The 19,454-nt window shown below is 38.9% G+C and overlaps 1 protein-coding gene across 3 annotated transcripts in view; it reads right to left on the bottom strand.

Moving 5' to 3' along the window:
• Window positions 1–4,376: 4,376 nt before the first annotated feature.
• gnb1l (guanine nucleotide binding protein (G protein), beta polypeptide 1-like) overlaps window positions 4,377–19,454 on the bottom strand; it is a 29,291-nt gene continuing 14,213 nt past the window's right edge. Inside the window, exons 6-8 of one of the 3 annotated variants that reach the window (XR_013627096.1) lie at window positions 12,975–13,187; window positions 6,462–7,047; window positions 4,377–6,271 (exon numbers count right to left, since the gene is read on the bottom strand). Coding sequence is in view for 1 of the 3 variants with exons in the window: in XM_058070740.2 (XP_057926723.2) it covers window positions 6,769–7,047; window positions 12,975–13,187 (492 nt within the window). In the remaining 2 variants the exon portion in view is untranslated. Of the gene's footprint in view, window positions 7,048–12,974; window positions 13,188–19,454 lie in introns of all 3 variants that reach the window. The other 2 variants (XR_009129599.2, XM_058070740.2) reach the window with 2 other exon arrangements.

Here is a 19,454-nt window from a genome sequence, read left to right as displayed (position 1 = left end):
TAAAACTAATCCATGTAGATACGCCCAGATATCTTTTTATCGTCAAAGAAAGCTTTGTGTTATCAGTAAAAATAAATGACACTTCCCCTTAAAATTTTCATCATATTACTTTCTTTTACAATTGAATGCATCACATAATCAGTTCACAGTTCCACATGTCCAAAAGGAGTAGGAAGAAGCAAAGCTTATTAAATCCTACCCCTCCATCTGGTACTTTTACAATCAGTAACTGTTACATTTGTTCACTTCCTGCTTTCCTAATATAATTTAAGTTTGTTTTACTTTATTTTACTTTTATTTAATTTTTTGTTACTTACCAAAGTACGAGGTGATATGAGCATCCAATGACATAATGGGTACCATAGTAAGTGTCAATATAGTGATATATATAGCACATCATGACTGGTTCAAGACTCTTCATCCTTGTATTTAGCAAACATCAACTGCTTGTATTGTTTCTTGAATTGGCTCATTGTTGTGCATTGTTTGATTTCCTTACTCAATCCATTCCATAGTTTGATTCCACATACTGAAATGCTATGGCTTTTTAACGTAGTCCTAGCATATAAGTGTTTCAAATGTACTTCTTCCCTGAGATCATATTTCTCCTCTCTTGTAGAGAAGTATTGGATGACATTTTTATGTAATTGGTTATTTTTAGCCTTATGCATTATTTTAGCTGTTTGAAGATGAACTATATCAGCAAGTTGAAGTATTTGTCATTTTAGAAATAAGGAGTTAGTATGTTCTCTGTAGGCGGCATTATGAATTATCCTTACTGACCTTTTTTTGCAGTACATTTAGCGAGTGAAGATTGCTTTTTATAGTTATTAGCCCATATTTCCACACAATAAGTAGAGCAATAAAGAGTGTGGAGTGATTTCTGATTGAGAACAAATTTTGCTTTTTTCAATATCTCCAAGCTACTTTTTACATTCCATATTTAATCTTGTAAAATTGGATTTTTAGAATGTACTAAGGGCCAATAAAAAACATTCGCAAGCTGTAAATGGCTCCTGGGCCGCACTTTGGACTTCCCTGGACTTCATATATATTACAGCTGTATTTTGAGCCAATTCTTAATTCTTAATTTCGGTATTCCCCACATGTCCCCCTAAGAGGACATCATAGCTCACGTGTAATGGGACAGTTGGGTGATATTTTCAAGATAAAGGATATTGGTGCAGCCATTTCCTCTGTCCAATATGAGGAATGCTTTGTTGTCAAGGTTCATCTTAGTCGCTGAAAAAGCCTCACTGCAGCATGTGTGTGTATGTGAGTGTGTGTGTGTGTGTGTGTGTGTGTGATGATACAAAGGGAAACTCTCCCCTAATAATTCATTTTCAATTATGTATTTTCCTCTGCTGGAACACAGCTGCCATTAAAAGGGAAGCGTGGGGGTGGGCGGTGGGGGGCGAAAGGATGCCTGAGGGCGCTTGACCCCTTGCTGTTTAATGGCTTGTAAAGGTGTCAAAGGTTAAATAATGTTTCCACTCATTTAAACACAGACTAATTGATTGCGTACTTTCATGGTGTCTCATTGAATTTTACAATATAATACTTCATTTCTGGCATGAAAAAAAATAGTAATTGTTGTGTTTTTTTAAATACAAGCAATGACTTTAAATTGAAGCGCTGTTTCTCAATGGGGGTGAACAAGCAGCACACACGCTGTTCAGTGTATGATCCTGTTTAGTCTGGTCAGGAAGCGGAGCTTGGAGATGTCCAAGTCTCCTGGTCCGCAGTCGCCGGCCTGCAGGTGTCGAGACTCGGTGAGCAGGATGACAGCATGGGACCACCGGTCCATGGGGGGGGGGTCATTTGCAAGACCGGATGGACAACAGAAAATATATTCATCAATATATTACTTTAAATATATTGTATATTATTTTTCCATTATATTTTCCAATACATTATATATTATAAATACATGGAATAATATATTTTTGTACATATATTATACAATATATTATATATTCATGTAATATATGGCAATATATTGCAGAATATACAAATGATTGCCGCTTTCAATATATTGAAATATATAATATATGGGTTTATATATCCCAAATTATATGCAATTTTGTATATGTAAAAATATAGTCCTTTTTTGGTCTTGATCGCAAGATATTTTTTATATGTATCAATATATACACATATATGATCTATGCATATATTGCAATATATTGGAAAATATAAACATAAGATCCCATATATGGAAATATATTTCCTAATACATTGCATTATATTTGCCAATATACTGCAATATATTTTTTTCCATAAGTGGTAGGGGTTAAAAGGCTTTTGTGATTGTAGCTTTTCAATGAACTGACTCTTGGACTAGTTATTAGTTATTATTATTATCAATATTTCAACTTTTATCTTTACATTACATACATTTACTTACATTTGGGCACACAAATAGATTTTGTGCTATACTGCATCTGTTTGCCCTGCTCATAAACCCATTATAATGGGACTAGTCTGTGACTGTAGATGATAACTCTGCATCTTAACACATTTTGCATACACCTGGTCTACCCGTGAATAAGAAGACGTTGCAGGAGGGATCAGTGTTAACAACTTGGAACGACTTTTGGAGATGCTAACATTGCTTGTGACATAAACCCCTCCTACAAAAACAAGTGCTTGATCTTCTAAACATATTTCCTGATGTCTGAATTATACAATGTAAACATACACAATAAGGTGAAAATATTCAAGATATATTAGACATAAAAGTGATGCGCACGTGTGTCATGGCCAATTTCAATTTCAGACAATGTAATCTACCTCCCTCGTCAACCACCACAAGTAGATTGCAGTCCTGTAGAGAACACATTGAACCTGCATTATTACATTACCTACATAACATTATGGAGTCATCAATAATCAATATTATTTTAACATGTTTCTGTTATACTCTGGAAACATATAAAATGCATTTTATTGTAGAATAAAAACACCCCCCCAAAAAGTAATAATGTAATTATAATAATAACTGCAATTCTCTCAATTGTATAAACATGATTCTAAATTGTAAATATTGGGATATTTTAGGAAGAAAGGGGAATCATAAACTTTGCAAATTAATACAAAGTTACTCAAATGACAAATTCTATTTAGCATTACTAGTAAGATTTTTGTTTTTTATCCAGTTGGTGCATAAATTAATGCATATACTAGTTCCCAATGGACATTCTCCACTTCCATGCGTTGAGCCTACACAAACCTTAAATACCATTATGGTTTCAGAGAGAGCTGTGACAGGATGCCGAAGATGTCATTGAAGTATGAGGAGATCGATGATGGATGGCAATGCAACTTAAAGCATCATGTCACACTTATCTGCATGTGGAACATCTGCTGCATGAAGGCCAATATCAGGGACACCAGTATGTAAGGACTGCTTTTTTTTTCAGTTCACATTTCCCCTCAAAAATGCATAAAAATTCTACAAGATGCATGGAACTTTTTATTTTATTTTTTAAATTAATTATTTTTTTTTTTTTTTATAGATATTTTGTGATTACCTTGGATTAGAATATATACATTATTTTTGTGAAAATATACCTTCTTTTTCAGCATCATGACCTCTAAACAAACTGTCTGGTATCACACAATACCCACAAACCCAAAACTGGAGCTGAACTCTGACTTTCAATTTTTTTTTCAGTTCACATTTATCCCCTCAAAAATGCATAAAAAATCTACAAGATGCATGGAACTTTTTGTTTTTATTTTTTTAATTTATTTTATTTTTTTCTTTATTTTTATTTTATTTTTTTTAGATATTTTGTGATTACCTTGGATTAGAATATATACATTATTTTTGTGAAAATATACCTTCTTTTTCAGCATAATGACCTCTAAATAAACTGTCTGGTATCACACACTACCCACAAACCCAAAACTGGAGCTGAACTCTGACCTTCAATTTTTTTTCAGTTCACATTTATCCCCTCAAACAATGCATAAAAATTCTACAAGATGCATGGAACTTTTTATATTTATTTTTTTATTTTATTTCATTTTTTTCTCTTTCTTTATTTTTTTAGATATTTTGTGATTACCTTGGATTAGAATATATACATTATTTTTGTGAAAATATACCTTCTTTTTCAGCATCATGACCTCTAAATAAACTGTCTGGTATCACACACTACCCACAAACCCAAAACTGGAGCTGAACTCTGACTTTCAATTTTTTTTTCAGTTCACATTTATCCCCTCAAAAATGCATAAAAAATCTACAAGATGCATGGAACTTTTTATTTTTATTTTTTAAATTTATTTTATTTTTTTCTTTATTTTTATTTTTTTTTTTAGATATTTTGTGATTACCTTGGATTAGAATATATACATTATTTTTGTGAAAATATACCTTCTTTTTCAGCATCATGACCTCTAAATAAACTGGTATCACACACTACCCACAAACCCAAAACTGGAGCTGAACTCTGACCTTCAAATCCAAAGAAGACACACACGTTAGCTGATAAGTGAAGCACGGGGGTCTATTGTAGTTGGGGGGGGGGTCTTCTTGTCCATTTATTGACTTCCTAAAAGATCCATTATGAAGTGATTTACGACACCCACCAGCCGCGGCCTACACCGGTGGGTTGCTGTCTGCTCCATTCAGAAGACATCTGCACCAATGGACCTGGCATTTGATTTATCAGAGAAAAGACGGAAGCTGGCCCACGCCGCCGCTGGTGTTTGTTCAAAGCCAACACGAGACTTAGGAAGCTATTATGAATAGGAGATGTCAGCGGAGAGGTCAGGGACAAAAGGCATAGACAGACCTCTGCAGGGAACAAGGAAAACACGCCATTAAAACCCAGCTAGACGGAAAAGAGAGCAGGAAAAGTTCTTCTATCATTCCTAATATTTACAGTCACTAAGGTAACACCTGGACAAACTAATGAGATCCAGTCGGAGCAAAAATGAGAACATTTCCTAAACAAGGTGCAAAATATTTTCATCAAGCACTGCAACCACTAGAATAGTCATTTTGTTAAACAAAATCAGAACAATGTTACATTCAAGAACCACCAGTAAGTGATAAGCTTTTGAGAGGAATTCTGAGCCCTATGAATAAAAAAAAAAATCATAACATTTATTAATTAATTAGAAATTTTTAGTAGTAATTACCTATTTTTGGACCCCCTGGCAGTTGGGGAGCTTGGAATTGTCCTTTTCCTTCTTTTGTGGCAAACCTCATTCATCATTTTCTACCGCTTATCTCGGGTGCTGGAGCCTATCCCAGCTGTCTTCTACACCCTGGACTGGTGGCCAGCCAATCACAGGGCACATATAGACAAACAACCATTCACACTCATATTCATACCTATGGACAATTCAGAGTCGCCAATTAACCTAGCATGTTTTTTGGAATGTGGGAGGAAATCGGAGTACCCGGAAAAAACCCGAGCATGCACAGGGAGAACATGCAAACTCCACACAGTGATGGCTGAGGGTGGGATTGAACTCGGGTCTCCTAGCTGTGAGGTCTGCGCGCTAACCACTCGTCCGCCGTGCAGCCCATTATAAATTAATTGAAAAAAAAATTCATGCATGTGATCAGTATGAGCCTATTTCACTCATGGATGATAAGTGTCGGAATGAGCAGCATAAAACCATGATTGGAGCATCCCTAATTTATTAACCAGTAATAGTTAACCACTAATTATCTAGCTCAGGGGTGTCTGGAGTGCGGTGTTGCAACAGTTCTTTTATTGGCATTTGAAAAATATAATTTAACAGGAAAATGAAAATAAACAACAGCAAGATTAAAAAAAACAGTAATTTAATAATAATATGAAAAATAATATGAAAAAAAAGTTGCATTGTTACTAGACTAAACCGGTACTACCATAAGGAAAAATAGTAATTTTAGTAGATGATACACAAACACAGTTTAACAAAAGTTATAATATGGGGAAAAAAGTCATAATATAAAAGAACTAAAATTTACACACATTATTTAGGAAGAAAAGTTCTATATGAGTTTGTTTACAAAATATCAAAGTGACCCTTGCATCCTTTCATTTTTCAGTATGTGGGCCCTTTGGACACCCCCCTGATCTAGCTGCAAGTTTTAAGGCCAGACTGACTATAGAAGTTAGTGATTCATGAGCAAAACCTTAGGACCGATGAACAATCTCAACGATTGATGAAAAAAAATCAGTGAGGCGTAAAGTCATCCATCCATCCATTCATCCATTTTCTATACTGCTCATCTTCATGAGGGTCGCAGGCATTTTGGAGCCTATAAACATCGAAAACTTGAGCGCTTTTAAAATTTTTGTATTATTACATATTTATCAATGATTAGTTGAGAATGAGGATTTTTCAGCAAAAAAAAAAAAACGGCCGAGACAAAATGGAATAAAATAAGTCAAATTTCAAAGTTCAACAGTTATTTTCCACAGCGGTTGTATTATGGAATAAGTCATTACCCTGGTCAGGCTGTTTGACTCCTCAGGTCTTTCCTGTAGAGCGTGCTGAGCCTCTCATCCCAGTCATCCCAAGAGAAAAGCCTTTATGGAGCAGAACGTCCAGCGTTTGAAGCCATGGCCTTTGTCCTCTACGTGTGCTGCTCATTGACTCGGGAGATATTATTAGACTGTAGACAGAAAAACAACACTTCTATTCTAATGACAAATGGTCGTAACAAAACAACAAAAAATACACTTATTGGGTATCACATTGGTCATTAGATAATGCTATTATCCTAGACCTTGTCTTTAAGTAGAACCAAAATGGTCACAATGTATCAGGTCCTTCATTGTATATTGACCATAAGCTGATCCTTTGGTCTTTAGATCCAGCAGCTAGAAGCCTTTGCCTCGGGTCCTCGTGGTCAGAGAAGGCAACGCTGGGCACCATGTCGCTGTGGTACTGCAGGACTGCCAGAGGTCGCAGATGTTTCCAGCCAAATATCCGTACCCGGTGGTCCCAGCCCGCTGATGCTAACAGTTTACCGTCTCCTCTGATGCACAGCTGAGAAACGCCTGGGTTGGTTAGAGTCACAGGGTCTTGGAGCTATAAAACAAAATCAAGAACCGTACATCTGGAATAAGTCTTAACTTGGAACATTTTTGGGGTGGGTTCAGTTCAGATATAATTTTATCCATAAATTATTATTAATTGTTTGGTTCATATTGATTTGGTCCCTCGAGGGCTTAAACCCTCTGATCATCAAAACAACAAGGTTCACCTTGATCACATAAGAAAATAATCGTTAGTTGCAACCTTAATGGAAAGCAATCAAACATTCATTCATTCATTCATTTTCGACCGCTTTTCCTCACGAGGGTTGCAGGGGGTGCTGGAGCCTATCCCAGCTGTCTTCGGGCGAGAGGTGGGGTACACCCTGGACTGGTCGCCAGCCAATCACAGGGCACATATAGACAAACAACCATTCACACTCACATTCATACCTATGGACAATTTGGAGTCGCCAATTAACCTAGCATGTTTTTGGAATGTGGGAGGAAACCGGAGTACCCGGAGAAAACCCACGCATGCACGGGGAGAACATGCAAACTCCACACACAGATGGCCGAGGGTGGAATTGAACCCTGGTCTCCTAGCTGTGAGGTCTGTGCGGTAACCACTCGACCGCTGTGCAGCCCGTAATCAAACATATATTAAGAAATATTAACATCATAAAACGGGCAGCACGGCGGACGAGTGGTTAGCAGACCTCACAGCTAAAAGACCAGGGTTCAATTCCACCCTCGGCCATCTCTGTGTGGAGTTTGCATGTTCTCCCCGTGCATGCGTGGGTTTTCTCCGGGTACTCCGGTTTCCTCCCACATTCCAAAAAAAAACATGCTAGGTTAATTAGCGACTCCAAATTGTCCATAGGTATGAATGTGAGTGTGAATGGTTGTTTGTCTATATGTGCCCTGTGATTGGCTGGCGACCAGTCCAGGGTGTACCCCGCCTCTCGCCCGAAGACAGCTGGGATAGACTCCAGAAAGCGGCAGAAAATGAATGAATGAATGAACATCATAAAACTATACAACTCATGTGAATCAGATGTTAATTACAATATATCAATATAAACAATATAAATGGTGTCATCAAGTCAATGAATCACTGCCATCCACCTCCTCTTGGCAACACAAACATTGACAGCCAGCGATTATAAGGTGCTCTGATGACAGAAGTTCCGAAGTGAGGTTGGATGTCTGCTGAACCTTTACCAGTAAAATCCCGAGTCTCAATCATCAAGCATAAAACATTACGGCATGAGGGCCACGAGCAAATCTCTCTGCGTCCCAATATTTGGTTTGGAGTTAAAGGGGCCTACACTGGAAGCACAACGGGTCTTGAGTTACCGTTGTCACAGTTTGCAAGCAAGAGAGAAACCTTCTTGGGTGAAATGCTTGTTTGCAGAGGTGTTGTTGCTTTAAGCGCCTCTGATGAATTACATTTGCACTGAAAGGTCTGGTCAGCAAGAGAAGAGGCCTGATTAATACTCATTTGTAACGTCTGCCTGCTAAAGATTAGCCACAGCTATTTTCCTCTGTGGGCCACAGTGTCCTGAAGACTGTATTAATCTTATTAAGGGACAAGTGTTCTGACATCCCATAATGAATGGTACCCTGGATCACAATCATAACGGCCTGTCGAAGTGGGCATTCCTTGAGAGCAAAACGTGCTCTTTATGCAAGTCGGGGATCTCAGCAGGATCATTCCACGGGGCACACATCTGGATCATGGGGCTAAAATAAAACTGGACAGCGTAAAATTTGACTTCACGGCTTGTCTAAGGAGACTAATGGCTTTGCATAGAAAGATATGTTGCCGGATTTATCTGCTTCTGTTCCAAGCTGGAACTATCTACATGCTGCATGTGGAAGATATAAGCCAGGTATGCACAGCCCAAGTGGATAAAGAGGAATGCAAAGGCAGAAAAGCGAGCAGCGGAATGTCATTGATCAAAACAGAAAACTGTTCTGATTTGTATTTTTTTTTTTGTTGTTGTTGTTGATATTAATCAAGCCATCATCACCGGTACCAGCAGTGACTGCTTAGACCAAACAAGCCAAGGTGCATTGATGCAAAGAAACCTTAGGGGTGACAGACTGTTTGGAGCTTTGTTATTACCTCAAGAAGTTGGTATGCCACAACCTCTTTTCCATCTGGTTTGAATTACAGGCCTGATAATGATGGGTTAAAGTGTCTTGTTTGTGTTTGCTTTCAATCCCCCAAATTTGTGTCAGGAAAGGGCATTTGTTTTATTAAAGGGTCAATTGTAAGCAGTAAATACTAATGATGCAGCAAAGGTCAGTGAATTAGGGGCTGCTGCACAATTGTTTTTACTTTCTAATGGGAAAAAGTGTGTGCCTTTCTGTCCTAAATTACCAGTAATTTTTCATGGCTGCACAAAAAAACCCCAATTTGTACATGACGACAATTTGTAATATAAATGTTACTTAAAGGAGACCCATTATGCTTTTTCCACTATTCTGACCAATGAATGTAGTTAGAATGTTGTATTCTCATGTTAAACGATACCAAAGTTTGAGCAAGAGGCGGGGTACACCCTGGACTGGTTGCCAGCCAATCACAGGGCACATATAGACAAACAAACATTCACACTCACATTCGTTAATTCATTCATTTTCTACCGCTTTTTCCTCACGAGGGTCGTGGGGGTGCTGGAGCCTATCCCAGCTGTCTTTGAGCAAGAGGCGGGGTACACCCTGGACTGGTCGCCGGCCAATCACAAGGCACATATAGACAAACAACCATTCACACTCACATTCATATGGTGTATAATAACTGGGATTAAATTTAAATTTTTATCAAAAACTATACGAAAAGGCTAAGAAAATCACATCAGCAGTGTTGGTTTCAACCAGTTTTCATACACCGTGTTGTACACATATCTACATTTTGTGTGTGCGTATTTGCATAGATGCGTATTGTATGTTTGTGTAGTATAGCTGTAGCCTACAGCGTGAAGGTAACAGATTTGTGTCTGGATATCTTCATTTCTTCTTTTTGGTCTTTTAGCAGCTTTCAACAACTTTGAAAGGACAGCAAAGGAAAGTTAGAAAGTTAATTTATATTTAGGATTGTTGTAATTTACTTTTTCCTTGCGTTTGCTTTTACGGTTTCACCATTTCATCACTGCTGGAAACTTTGGATTCATCATTGTTTTGAAAACTCCACCGATCTTCATTGGCTGCATGGAAGCACAACGCAGGCGAGGAGCATCAGTGTTGGCTTTCTCACTTGTCTTGGGGCTACCAGTTCTGCTTAGCAGATGAGCTCAGGATCTATATCTTAGGCAATAAGAGTTCCAACATAAACACACACTTTATGATCTCTTTGCAGCATGTCATGTACATAAGAGACAATCAGAAAAAAGCGTCCAGTTGGAAGAAATCACACTCGAACCTCGCTCCCCTTTTCCGCCCCTTGTCTTTACTTCAGCCTTGGCATTCATGCTGATGCACTGAAACATCCCATCAACGCTCACTCACTCGAGCCTATCGGCTGGAAGGCTTTTCACAGGCATTTCTGACACACCCTGGCCCTGAATCACACTCGCGCAGGAGGAGATTACAGCCTTTTGTCACCTTGCCTGTCAGAGCTTGGCTCTAGCTGACAAGAGATGGATGTGTCAAACAGGTGAGTAGTTCCATTCAGAAAAAAAAAAAAGATGGTGCTCAATAAGAAGAGCTGTAATTTTTATGACAGGCCCCTCCTCAATGCATTGTCAGATGAATGGCTGACAATTGCGAGAACTTCATCTTCACAAGAAGACGTTAGCGACGCTGAATATGTTTACGTTTAAAATGAGACGGCGGGGGTTCCACAGGGACTTGCTGTCAGCCATGCTTGATTTATAGCGCTAATCTACTGCTATAGATTCCTGTTTTCTCTGTCCAAAACAGCACCCGTCTGAGGGAACCTGTCACTCCTCGTCATTAAATATAACGATTATTATTATTATTTAATTATGTTTACTATAACGGTTCATGTCCTCATTGTTACTATTGCTACTGGTAAGTTGGACTGTTTCATTTCACTGATATCATCTCCATTGTGACCCTTAGCCATCATTGATATTTAACTCTTCTGTTTGTCACTGTTGTTGTTATGGGAATTCTTGTTGCTGCTGTTTTTTTCTCTCTCTCTACTGCGCCCCCCCCCAGTTTCTCTTCTTCTTTTCTGTGTTTCTTCTTGCTCCGGTCCGGTCGCTCCAAATGCGCATAACAAAAACATCAAATAACGGCAAATAAAATTTCATTTAGATCAACAATATTATCTGCCCCAATGGCTGGACGGGACAAAAAAATAAATAAATAAAATAAATAAAATGTGAGTGACCACCTAAATATACGTCTATCCAATTTAATAGCTTGTACATCTTTTCATCCAAACCCGCACAGTCTCACCCTGAAACAGTTCCAAAAACGTATGCAGAGGATGCTTTGGAGTATTTCCTATAGAGGCCAGGTCATGCAGAAGATAAAGGCGGTAGAGAGCCATGTGTATTACATTAACCACCATTCCTGAAGATATCAGACTTTATCTGGCCTTGATAAGGCCACTTCAACAAAACTTCAGCTTCACTAAATCACAAGTGCACTGTGTTGCGTCTTATTCAGTTTCCCCGTGATTCCTTGATTTCATAACCGTACCTACAGTACATCGATCTGCCGTGTCAAGCAGCTCCTATAAAACAGGGCCACGTCGAGGCGGTAATTTGCGAGGAGAGGGATACTGCGGTGCTTACAGCCTCTTCAACCTTTATTGCAGCTTCCCACTGTGTCTACTGTTCCCTTTACTGCAGATGTGTTTTTTGTTTGGCTAAGGGGCCTCTGAGGTTTTGATATTTTTATTACCTCTCAGGGGTCATCTGTCAGGACCTGGGGCCCCGGGTGCGCCACCCAGCAGTTCCCCCTTCTGCCCACCCGCCCAACTATCGCCACACAAAAATACTTTTGTGGGAAGAACTGGGCTTTGCTGTCTGGATGTCACACTGAGCTGCACTTAGGGGTAATTTAAAAGCCCCTGTTGGATGCTTTTTGCTCTCACTGTGTTTTTTTCCTGTCATCTTCCTCCTGTATTACAATACTGAATCAATATTGTGCTGCATAAGCAAAATAAACTAAATGATCATTCTTTTCTCTTTCAGTCCATCAAATCAAATCCACAGTAGTGTTTTTTTTCTTCACGGCAAAATTTAAGTCTGAAACAAAAATGAGGGTTTGCAAATATTTCCAATTCAAGCATTCATTTGTGACAAGGCCTGGAAACAAAAACAGTATAGCTGGAGTGTACGAGATCAGCTCCGCGTTCCCCCAGCTTCTCTGATTCATGGCATTTGGCTTGAAAATAGGAGCATTCCCTTTTGCTCATGAAATCAAGAGAAAAATATGGTGTCTAATGAGGCGCTAAGTCTCCGAGGCGTTGAAGTTACGTAAAATGAATTATAGTTATGTGCTTTGGTGTGGCTGGAAATACGTTTGCACAGGTATTGGTGAAATGTTGGGGCATCTGTGTGAAAGTACTGTAAGAAGGCAGTTTACAATAACATTTAAAGTTTATTTTAACTGCTAAATTAGGTACTCGAGAAAGAAAGGAATTTCGTATCACTGCAAAGTGATCGTTTTTATCCTGTTATGTTTTTATATTGGGTGGCATTGTAATAATATTATCCAAGCGCAATGGGTGACTATATATCAAAGTGTATGTGGGTGGTTGTAGCCCTGAGTGACATTCATAGTGGCCCCCACTCCCCTGCAGCACTTGGCCCCTGGCCACTCCAATGCTGTGTAACCAGCAACTGATTTATGGCCAAGCACCTCCTATAGCTCTTCTGCCGATTCTAAATGGCAATGCTCCAAAAGTGTCTTTTTCACAGCATATCTTCATTGTGGATTAAATATTTAAGTTTTATGACCGACAACTTAAGTGACACCATTGAAACCTGCACCAACCTGCAGGTTATTCTGCCTGTCCAGGATCCACGAGGACAGTTGCTTCTCCGAAGATCCTGATATGCCCCGCTGTACCTCAGGGTCGAAGGTCAGGCACATGACAGGCTCATGGTGGGCTTTGGTTTGACTCAACTTGGATTTCTGGGTTATGTCCCATAACAACAGGGATCCATCTTCGTACCCGGCCAGCAAGACGGGTCCACCTGAGTGTGGCTGAGAGCGAAAAAGATGAGGAAAACAGAAGGAGAGAAAAAGGGAAGTCAGTACTCAACATTAAGAGAACCGTATTGTGAAAATGACCTTAAGCGTTGTGTGATGCTGGAAGCTGAGCAGATCAGAGGTTATCTATCTGGAAGCTCCTCCTGACACTTAAAGAGAGTCACTGTGGACGCCATTCATCAGGCTGCTGCTCTCTCTGTACAGCACTCCATTACACCACTCCTCACTTTACTCCTCATCTATATTACCAGGACATAGCCTGTGACCAACATTTCACTATTAAGCAGTTCAGTTCATATTTCTGTAGGCCATTGTTTTTAATCAAATTATCAAAATCCAGGAGAACAAAAGGAGATGCAGATAAACTATTGAGATGCTGCGAATGTTGCTGCTTGCTACTCATAAGATGCAGGAGGCCCTGCTGGAGTTGCTAAGTCACGACAGATTCCCGTAAGTGCTTCTCAAGCAGTGGGGCGGGTACCCCTAGGGGGTGCGGTGAACTGTTGGTGGGGTCAGCAAAAAACTGTTTGACCCGGAGGTAAACAAAGGCTTTAAAAACTTCTCGCAAATCTTTCTCAGATCTCACAATATTTTCTTGAGATCTTGCAATAGTTTCTCAGAAGCTCGCAATGCTTTGTTAGTATGTCAGTATTTTTAATAAAAATGCATTTATTAAAAACTGAAAAATGAATAAACTTTGCTTTGGTTTCGATTTTCTACAAGAAAAGCTCTGATAAAACATTCCACTGTTCTCAAATATCTTAATTTTTATTTTTCTGCACAAAATAAGATGAAAAATAAATAAACAAATCAAGAATAAAGAAATTCAATCAATCAGTAATAAATAAATATAATAATAATAATAAAACGGCAAATAATAAAAACTTAAGAAACCACATATAGTTGGTGGGTAGACAAATTATTTCTTTTCAAATTAAAATGAACAAAGCATTATTAGAGCCCTGTAGACATGACACAACACGACTATAGTCACATTTATACTCTTTTTATTTACAACATATTGCGCAACTGCAGGGTCTTGAGACATATGCTAACTTGCAAACTAGAGAGCTAGCGACCTAAACGGTAGCCTTCAAGTTATTTCCTTTAAACTTAAATAGCCAAAAACTTACCACTTCCACACAGATAGGGAGGTTAACTATTAACAGTTATTTAAGTTATGAACATTAATCAAACGTAATAATTTTTTCTGGGTACATGATACCATACAGCATCCATATCAAACTTGCGCGGGCCGCACTGACATTAAACTTTCATATCAAGGCGGGGGCCTCAAACTAGTGTCCTGTGGGCGACATTTGGCCCGCGGGCCACGTGTTTGAGACCCCTGGTTTACAGCTTGTCAAATTCAACTTTGTTTGTCGTTCTTACCTTCAGGTGTACACAAACTGTAGCTAAATCTAAATAAAAATATATAAATAAATTGTTTGCGATTGTCAATATCGGTCTTGAGATGCAGGAAGTTAGCGGTATCAGCTTGAAAAATGATATCGTGCATTCGTGTCTGTGATTCTGGCAGTCTGTGATAACCTCTCAGTGTTAGCTGCCTTCCTCTAACAAATAGAGTGTGTATGATCAGACGGGCATAAGGATGGTGTGGATCTGCCAATGCAGAACTTGTAAATCACTTCAGTGAAAGAGAACATACAGGTGAGCTGATAAAAAGCTGGAATTCATATATCTTTCTGGAGGGCGTGGAAGTACAAAAAGTTAATGGCTAAAAAGGAGGAAGGACGTACATTTGGTTACATTTCACCATAAACCTGCTTTCGCCTAATCCCATGAAAAGCCATCATTACACACAGCACACATTTTCACATCACTACACATTAGACACACTACTCCTTCAAAACCTTGTGTCTTGAAATGACCAGCAACAAGGGGAGAAGCAAATTTTTTCCATATGTGCCTGAGGGGGAAGATGTTTTCATCCATCTTCAAGTCCTCCTCTCGCTTAACACAATATATTTCTCTTCTTCAACCTTTAAACAAATTATAGACATAGTCATGTATTCCTTCCAAACACATCAGCGAGGATGAACACTGAAGGATTAAGAAAACAAATAGAAAACAAGTGAAAATCAGTGGCCCCTGCGTGCCGCCAGGGTCTGGGGCTAAGCCTTCCAGGCTTGGGGCCCACCATTTCACTTAAATGTAGGACCTTCTTGATTGACGATGTCACGGGTCAGAGGTCAGGGAACCCTGGGTAGACACCTAATTCATTATATCCTACACAGGCCTTTCTACACGAGGGCTCTCTGCAGGAATGAGGCTGAGGATTTGGGAGAAAATTCATCACTGCAGAAGAGCTGCAAAGAAGGATAGATTGTGGCTGGTAGGAGAGGCAAAACAAAAAAGTTACATGGGACTTTTCCAGCATGGCGACGACAGTGGATGTGTCACATCTACTTTAAAGTCAATAATGCACAATGCCTACTGAAGTGGAACAGTATAGTTTGCCACTTTAAGGTATTCAGATGAGTCAGCATAAAGTAAGGATAAAGCACAACCAGAATGGGGCAGCTGAACTAAGTACAAATGCTGACTACACTTCGGATCCAACTATCCAATTATACATTACAGTGTTGCAACTCAGCATACAACTATGATGCATTCAAGGACTGTCAAACATTGTGCAAAATCGCAACACTTGATGAAAACGATGACAAAAATCTGTGAAACATAAAGGCATAAATGTATAAATATGGTGGGAAGATGAAAAAATGAACCAATGTCATATACATGAGGCCTCCATTTAACCTCAACTACGATTAATCAACAATCATTTTCACACATGGTATGTAATACCATACTATTTAATGGTAATCTCCCTCTCTATACGCGGCATTATGGGTTATCCTCAACTGATCTTTTTTGCAGTATTTTTGTGAGTGAAAATTGCTTTTATAGTTATTACCCCATATCTCCAACAATAATCTAGTTATGGTAAAACCATAGAATAACAGAAAAAATATTTTTGAACAAGGAAAAAAATAGCTTTATTCCTTTTGTGCTTTCCCCAGAACAAAAGATTAAGATTAAGATATGCCTTTATTCATCCCTCAGTGGGGAAATTTGTATTGCACAGCAGCAAGAGTACAAGAGTCAGTTAAGCAGTACAAAATACACAATATAGAAAAATAAACCATATAAACAACCCAAGTATTAACAAAAAAGTAGTAGTATCATCCGCAAATAATACCAGCTTGATTACAATCATTTTGTTTGTGGTGTTAAATTTTTCCTGTGGCTGGACAAAAAATGGTGCCGTGATCTGGTCTAGACGGCAGCAGTGAGAAAAATATACAGTGATACCTTGGGGTTAGTTATTAATTTCTTCCAAAATGTACAAAAACTGAGGCAATTTTTTCCCATAATGTAAATCCCATTCATCCGTTCCACACACCACAAAATATTAACAAAATTTTATCGAAACTAATTACAGTTTTCGATGCAGAAAAGAATGCAAAACTATCAATGACATTTGGGACGCACAAAAACTGCAGTTTAAGTGCATAAGAAAATATAATGTATAACCCAGCATGTTTTGGACCAATCTCTTGGGTTTTCCAGGGCGAAAAGAACAATGTCAACCGATGTTGTCATGTTCCATGGTCCCAAAAAGTTGTTCTAAACCAGGTAAGTGTAAATCTGTGATGCGTGACTTTTACTCTACAGTCAGGCAAGATTGCTACATCATTTCCCTCTTTGTGGTTCTACTAAGAATCATCAGCTAAACCACCACCAGCCTGTTTACTAATGTGGCCAGCAGAGGCCCAGAGCAGGCATTGCTTCAACATAAGGAACTGATCGTTTCCTCTGGTTTGTGTCCACCATGTTGTCATGGCTACAAAGCAGCAAGGTGATGAGCTGAGAGTGATGGATATCTGTATAGGAACATTTCCTTTTCCTCGCCAGCCTCTGTTCACTACAAAGCCTTACAGATCATACATCATGACTGTTCCCCGGGCCCGAGCACTGCATCCCAACTCAAGTCAAACCCACATGTGAAGGCACTTTCTTCCCACACTTTTCAGAGATTACTGCTTCACAGCAAAATCGGATTCAGGCAGACTGTAAGCACTGCTGGCTTTAAGGCGCGGTCTGGAGTTTTGACTAAGAACCAGATGGGATCTTATTGAAGAGACACAAGAGTCAGAACAATACATATCTTAAAATAGCAGATTTGAAATTTGCCTTGTAATACAGAAAATGACTTGGACTTTATACATTACTATAATGCAAAAATGAATTCCTGTAATTTTGCACAACACTGAAGCATAAACATTTATTCATTTATGTATTCAATTTTGTGACGCGGAAAACCATTCTGACGGTCATGGATGCTGTGGCAATAACTTTTAAGTTATTGGTCATAAAGGTTCCTGGAGATGTTGGAAAAAGCGCTATTGTTACAAGGTGCCTCTCACTGTGCAAGTAAGATTAGCCTTTTTTTTCTATGACTAATTCACATTTCCGAACTTGTAGAGGTCAGTCCCAAAATGTTTATCTCACACTCTCACAAATGCACAGTGTGGTTTTCTGTGGGCTTTGTCCGAGGCAGCGGAAGGAAGGGAAGAAAATACCACATCTCTGCAAAGCATCAGCCTGAAATGATTTAGGATCACTCAGGGCTTTTCAACTTTGAAGTCAGATGGCGGTATGTCCTTTATTATAATGTTATTATCTAATTTATTATAATATAATTGATCATTATGCTTCCTGGAATTCAACATTGAACTAGCTAGTAGTACATAAATCAGAAGATGAATGGGGTAAAATGATAGAAAAGTGAAATCAGACACCGTGTCAGATGGTTGCATGTAGGGGGAATTAAGGATTTGATGCCCTGTTGATTTTGTAAGTTCATAGTCCCACAGTCCACATTATGACTGGTTTATTGTAGCAGAGACTATAACAATATCCAGAAAGACAACCCATGAAATAAAATGTTATACGTTAATGAAGTTTTAAAATAATGCATATTTGGAGAAACCTTACAAAAAAAAAGTCTTGAAGAACATCTCAGGAGGCATTTTGGTCCACTCCTCTTTACAGATACTCTCGAAATCCCGAGGGCTTTGAGGCAGTCGCTTGTAAACTCAAAGTTTCAGCCCTCCACAGATTTTCAATGTATACTGACAGTCAATTTGAGGTAACTTTGAGGTAGAAATGTATGCATATTTGTACTTGTAGGAGGGTTGTAATTATACCTTGTGGATTTATTGTTGACTCAGTGCTTGGGTAGTTGAGATAATGATGAGTTGTCATGTTGTCACGGTTCATTGTACATGGGTTGGTCTCTGTACAAAAGTGGACCAAATACACATTGCACAATACTTTGTGGGTGTCGGTATCATTTGAGGATTGGTTTTGGAGGAGTATATAAAGTCACAAAAAGGCCAGAATAGTTAGTCCAGTGAACGGCATCATGCCGTGTCTATCATGTCTAACATCGCCGGGCACTGGGTATGGTGGCGGCCGATTTGAGCGACAGTGATATAGCCAAGTGTATGTGTATTGGCTGTTCGCATCCCATAATCAAAAACCTGCCCGAACGCCATAACACGACAGCAGAAGGCGTCTACTCTAGGTCAAGAGAGTGACAACTCCCAACCAGGATCGCAACATCCAGTTGTAACACCTGCCGGACCAGATTTGCTGTGTCTTTAGTACAGCACAGGAAACACCCGGCGGTTTTCTGTTGTTCTTGAAATGTTAGATTTTTGTTTCTGTATGCTAATATCCTAAACAAATGATTTATATGAGAAAAATCCAGTTTTGGGCTTCAAAATGAAAAAATGGTCACAAAGTCAGTATAGTATCTCCCCTACCATGCTATTAGCAGGGCATCCCACCCCAAGAATAATGAGTTAAAGTAATTTTATTTTAGGCTAGATCACATCAGAAGTTACCTATATAATAATATTATAGTAATATTATAATATAATAGTATTATTATAATAATACTGGCGGCACGGTTAATTGGCCACTCCATAGGCATGAATGTGAGTGTGAATGGTTGTTTGTCTATATGTGCCCTGTGATTGGCTGGCGACCAGTTCAGGGTGTACCCCGCCTCTCGCCCAAAGACAGCTGGGATAGGCTCCAGCAGCCCCCGCGACCCTCGTGAGGAAAAAGCGGTAGAAAATTAATGAATGAATGAATATATAATAATTAATATTATTTTTAATTATATACCAAAAAATGAAACTTTTTTTTCCCATAAAAATTCACGTA

The sequence above is a fragment of the Doryrhamphus excisus genome, linkage group LG3 (assembly GCF_037039965.1).
Source record: "Doryrhamphus excisus strain RoL-2023G ecotype Guam linkage group LG3, RoL_Dexc_Guam_v1.1, whole genome shotgun sequence".
NCBI lineage: Eukaryota > Metazoa > Chordata > Actinopteri > Syngnathiformes > Syngnathidae > Doryrhamphus > Doryrhamphus excisus.
Note: the sequence above shows the minus strand (reverse complement) of the source record. Positions and strands in the feature narration are given on the sequence as shown.